The 5,557-nt window shown below is 39.9% G+C and overlaps 1 protein-coding gene across 1 annotated transcript; it reads left to right on the forward strand.

Annotated features, from left to right (window-relative positions):
• The first annotated feature begins 4,458 nt into the window (after positions 1-4,458).
• Positions 4,459-5,262, forward strand: LOC144667292 (uncharacterized). The gene has a single exon (XM_078528686.1). The coding sequence runs from the start codon at positions 4,459-4,461 to the stop codon at positions 5,260-5,262; it is 804 nt and encodes a 267-aa protein (XP_078384812.1).
• Positions 5,263-5,557: the final 295 nt, after the last annotated feature.

A 5,557-nucleotide genomic window follows, 5' to 3' on the forward strand; every position in this document is an offset into this window, starting at 1 on the left:
CGAGTTCCTATCTGTGAATGGAACACTTTGTTCCCAAATTGATAACTTAGGACTGTTTTGTTCCGCGTTCCTATCTGTAAATGGAACACTTTGTTCCCAAATTGATAACTTAGGACTGTTTTGTTCCGAGTTCCTATCTGTAAATGGTACACTTTGTTCCCAAATTGATAACTTAGGACTGTTTTGTTCCGCATTCCTATCTGTAAATGGAACACTTTGTTCCCAAATTGATAACTTAGGACGGTTTTGTTCCGAGTTCCTATCTGTAAATGGTACACTTTGTTCCCAAATTGATAACTTAGGACTGTTTTGTTCCGCGTTCCTATCTGTGAATGGAACACATTGTTCCCAAATTGATAACTTAGGACTGTTTTGTTCCGAGTTCCTATCTGTGAATGGAACACTTTGTTCCCAAATTGATAACTTAGGACTGTTTTGTTCCGAGTTCCTATCTGTAAATGGAACACATTGTTCCCAAATTGATAACTTAGGACTGTTTTGTTCCGCGTTCCTATCTGTAAATGGAACACATTGTTCCCAAATTGATAACTTAGGACTGTTTTGTTCCGCGTTCCTATCTGTGAATGGAACACATTGTTCCCAAATTGATAACTTAGGACTGTTTTGTTCCGAGTTCCTATCTGTGAATGGTACACATTGTTCCCAAATTGATAACTTAGGACTGTTTTGTTCCGCGTTCCTATCTGTGAATGGAACACATTGTTCCCAAATTGATAACTTAGGACTGTTTTGTTCCGAGTTCCTATCGGTGAATGGAACACATTGTTCCCAAATTGATAACTTAGGACTGTTTTGTTCCGAGTTCCTATCTGTAAATGGAACACATTGTTTCCAAATTGATAACTTAGGACTGTTTTGGTCCGAGTTCCTATCTGTGAATGGAACACATTGTTCCCAAATTGATAACTTAGGACTGTTTTGTTCCGCGTTCCTATCTGTGAATGGAACACATTGTTCCCAAATTGATAACTTAGGACTGTTTTGTTCCGAGTTCCTATCTGTGAATGGTACACATTGTTCCCAAATTGATAACTTAGGACTGTTTTGTTCCGCGTTCCTATCTTTAAATGGAACACATTGTTCCCAAATTGATAACTTAGGACTGTTTTGTTTCGAGTTGCTATCTGTGAATGGAACACATTGTTCCCAAATTGATAACTTAGGACTGTTTTGTTCCGCGTTCCTATCTGTAAATGGAACACTTTGTTCCCAAATTGATAACTTAGGACTGTTTTGTTCCGAGTTCCTATCTGTAAATGGAAGACATTGTTCCCAAATTGATAACTTAGGACTGTTTTGTTCCGCGTTCCTATCTGTAAATGGAACACATTGTTCCCAAATTGATAACTTAGGACTGTTTTGTTCCGCTTTCCTATCTGTGAATGGAACACATTGTTCCCAAATTGATAACTTAGGACTGTTTTGTTCCGAGTTCCTATCTGTGAATGGTACACATTGTTCCCAAATTGATAACTTAGGACTGTTTTGTTCCGCGTTCCTATCTGTGAATGGAACACATTGTTCCCAAATTGATAACTTAGGACTGTTTTGTTCCGAGTTCCTATCTGTGAATGGAACACTTTGTTCCCAAATTGATAACTTAGGACTGTTTTGTTCCGCGTTCCTATCTGTAAATGGAACACTTTGTTCCCAAATTGATAACTTAGGACTGTTTTGTTCCGAGTTCCTATCTGTAAATGGTACACTTTGTTCCCAAATTGATAACTTAGGACTGTTTTGTTCCGCATTCCTATCTGTAAATGGAACACTTTGTTCCCAAATTGATAACTTAGGACGGTTTTGTTCCGAGTTCCTATCTGTAAATGGTACACTTTGTTCCCAAATTGATAACTTAGGACTGTTTTGTTCCGCGTTCCTATCTGTGAATGGAACACATTGTTCCCAAATTGATAACTTAGGACTGTTTTGTTCCGAGTTCCTATCTGTGAATGGAACACTTTGTTCCCAAATTGATAACTTAGGACTGTTTTGTTCCGAGTTCCTATCTGTAAATGGAACACATTGTTCCCAAATTGATAACTTAGGACTGTTTTGTTCCGCGTTCCTATCTGTAAATGGAACACATTGTTCCCAAATTGATAACTTAGGACTGTTTTGTTCCGCGTTCCTATCTGTGAATGGAACACATTGTTCCCAAATTGATAACTTAGGACTGTTTTGTTCCGAGTTCCTATCTGTGAATGGTACACATTGTTCCCAAATTGATAACTTAGGACTGTTTTGTTCCGCGTTCCTATCTGTGAATGGAACACATTGTTCCCAAATTGATAACTTAGGACTGTTTTGTTCCGAGTTCCTATCGGTGAATGGAACACATTGTTCCCAAATTGATAACTTAGGACTGTTTTGTTCCGAGTTCCTATCTGTAAATGGAACACATTGTTTCCAAATTGATAACTTAGGACTGTTTTGGTCCGAGTTCCTATCTGTGAATGGAACACATTGTTCCCAAATTGATAACTTAGGACTGTTTTGTTCCGCGTTCCTATCTGTGAATGGAACACATTGTTCCCAAATTGATAACTTAGGACTGTTTTGTTCCGAGTTCCTATCTGTGAATGGTACACATTGTTCCCAAATTGATAACTTAGGACTGTTTTGTTCCGCGTTCCTATCTTTAAATGGAACACATTGTTCCCAAATTGATAACTTAGGACTGTTTTGTTTCGAGTTGCTATCTGTGAATGGAACACATTGTTCCCAAATTGATAACTTAGGACTGTTTTGTTCCGCGTTCCTATCTGTAAATGGAACACTTTGTTCCCAAATTGATAACTTAGGACTGTTTTGTTCCGAGATCCTATCTGTGAATGGAACACATTGTTCCCAAATTGATAACTTAGGACTGTTTTGTTCCGAGTTCCTATCTGTGAATGGTACACATTGTTCCCAAATTGATAACTTAGGACTGTTTTGTTCCGAGTTCCTATCTGTAAATGGAACACATTGTTCCCAAATTGATAACTTAGGACTGTTTTGTTCCGCGTTCCTTTCTGTGAATGGAACACATTGTTCCCAAATTGATAACTTAGGACTGTTTTGTTCCGCGTTCCTATCTGTAAATGGTACACATTGTTCCCAAATTGATAACTTAGCACTGTTTTGTTCCGCGTTCCTATCTGTAAATGGAACACATTGTTCCCAAATTGATAACTTAGGACTGTTTTGTTCCGAGTTCCTATCTGTTAATGGAACACATTGTTCCCAAATTGCTCATTTAGGAACGAATTAAGGACTGTTCAGTTCCGAATTCCTTTCACTTCTTGGTCCATTTTGTTCCTAAATTAAAATGTTCTTTAAAATGAAGACAAACAATGGGGCGCGCATAGACCCGCTTGGGCAAGTTGAACATGTCATGAATTTTGCACAATAGTAATAAAGGTAGGCAAGCAGAGGCATGCCTTGCCAAGTTTAAACATGAATGAAGTTCCTTTAGTTTTTCACTCGTTCCTTGTTTCTTGCAAAAATTCAAATCTAGGAGATTTTTGGCCATTGTTTTTAAAGGGCAAAATGAGCAAGAAGTCCAAAATCAATTGGTCAAATATTGATGGAGCTTCGCCCAAACCGAAAAGGCTTCACTTGGAAAAAGATGAAATCGACCAATTGTTTCATTGCCCAATACAAGTGTGTGACCATGATGGGTTTCAAAGTCAGAGAGGGTGCAGAAAACATGTGAATATCAAGCACAGTTGGTTCTATTACTTTGACGAGAAACCTGACCTGGGAGAAATCGCTGCATGCGCAAAAGAAGGTGCCAGTGATGTTAAATCGAGTGAGATCACAATACAAACTGCCAGAGTTTTGCCTTCATTTTCCGTTTCCAGCAAAATTGGCGAATCATTCACGAGATAGTTAACTGGAAGTGGTGGAGGTTGCAAGAAAGATCACGTAGCCCAGCAGATAGTCAAGAGGTGTTTCAAATTTCTCAAATTTTGCTGCGAAGACGAGGAGGAATTAAGTTTTGAAGTGCTCGATTTTAGCCTGTGTTCACATAATTTGTTGTTCAAGTTTATCGACTACCTGCAAGATGAATGCAAGCTCGGACACGGTGGCCGATTGGGCTACATTGATGCGATCTCCGAATTAATCGACTTCAGAAAAATAAATGGCGCATCTGACACAGTTCTTCGAAATTTGTCTTCAACGGAGCTGTACTTTAAACGAGCACGCAAGACGGTTGCAAAGATGATGAGACTGCAATGGACACAAGATCTAGACATTGAAACTTTGGATGCTAGAGGGCATTGGGCGACTATGGAGGAACTGTTAGAAGTCGTCACATTTCATTTGCCTCGTTTCGAGAACACTGTAAAGACGTGCAAAACCCTCCCAGGTCAAGTGAATCCTTCGGACTTAACATTTTCCACGAAATTTGTTGCGGTGTATTTGTTCATCAAGGTGAAAGGATCTCGGCCCATGACATATCAGTATTTGACAGTGGACATGGTTAGAGCGGCTAAGGTAAACGGAGGATTCATTGACCAGAAAAAGTTCAAGACGGCCAGCAAATATGCATTTGACTCATTGATTCTGACCGATGCAAGCATGCAGGTGCTCGAAAGCTACATCAATTTCGTAAGGCCACTGCTGAAACCCCAGTGCGACTTCGTACTTGTCACTAGAAACGGAGGCCAGCACAGTAAATTGGGCGACGTCATGAGTAAACTAGTGTTCGATGCAATCGGAAAGTACATTCACCCAACGCGCTATCGTCAAATTGTGGAAACGCAAAGCTTCGAATTGCTCACAAGCAAGGAGCAAAGAATTTTGTCAGAAGACCAAAAACACAGTTCTGCCGCTGCGAAAGTTCACTATCAAAAGCAAAGATCGCGAGAAGTTGCTGTCAAGGCTCACGAGTGTCTACAAAAGCTACAAGGCACGAAAGGCTCGGAGGTGGATAGAGAAGTGCAAACGAGGTTTAGCAGTTCGACCGCAAGTATTGAAGCACCAGTCGAAACAACAGAAACAAAGAGCGCGCTTCTTGAAAGACCGGATTCCCCGCCCACAAAGCAATTGCGAATTCAAAGAAATCACCGCTCGGTGTTGAAATTCACTGCAAACGAGGACGAGTTTCTCGAGAAAGGCATTCACAGGCATGGATATGGACAGTGGACGGCAATTTTGAGAGATTCCGATTTCAAATTTCAAAAAGAAAGATCGGCAGATTCTCTGAAGAAAAGGGCTGGACTCAAATTTACAGCGCTTAAGTGTACCAACTAAAGAACTCTGCTATATGTACGTGAAACTTTGCCTAAGCAAAACGAGTTGAAATTCCATGAAAGGGGTAAACTTGTCTCAAATAAATGACAACCACATTGCAATGCAATGTCTGAAGAGTTTAATGTTCCTTTGCCTAAGGTTTACACGACTATCACTTCACTTTGTTTAACTTAACTGCTTTCAGTGAGCGATAAATACAAATCAACGTTGACTGGAAATATAATAGTTCCTAATGTCGTTACAAGCTTTCTTTCCTGAATTGCCTTCCTTGCTAGCTGCGAGCCTTCGCTTTCTC

This window comes from Oculina patagonica, chromosome 10, assembly GCF_052425735.1.
Source record: "Oculina patagonica isolate OP01 chromosome 10, crgOcupat, whole genome shotgun sequence".
Taxonomy (NCBI): domain Eukaryota; kingdom Metazoa; phylum Cnidaria; class Anthozoa; order Scleractinia; family Oculinidae; genus Oculina; species Oculina patagonica.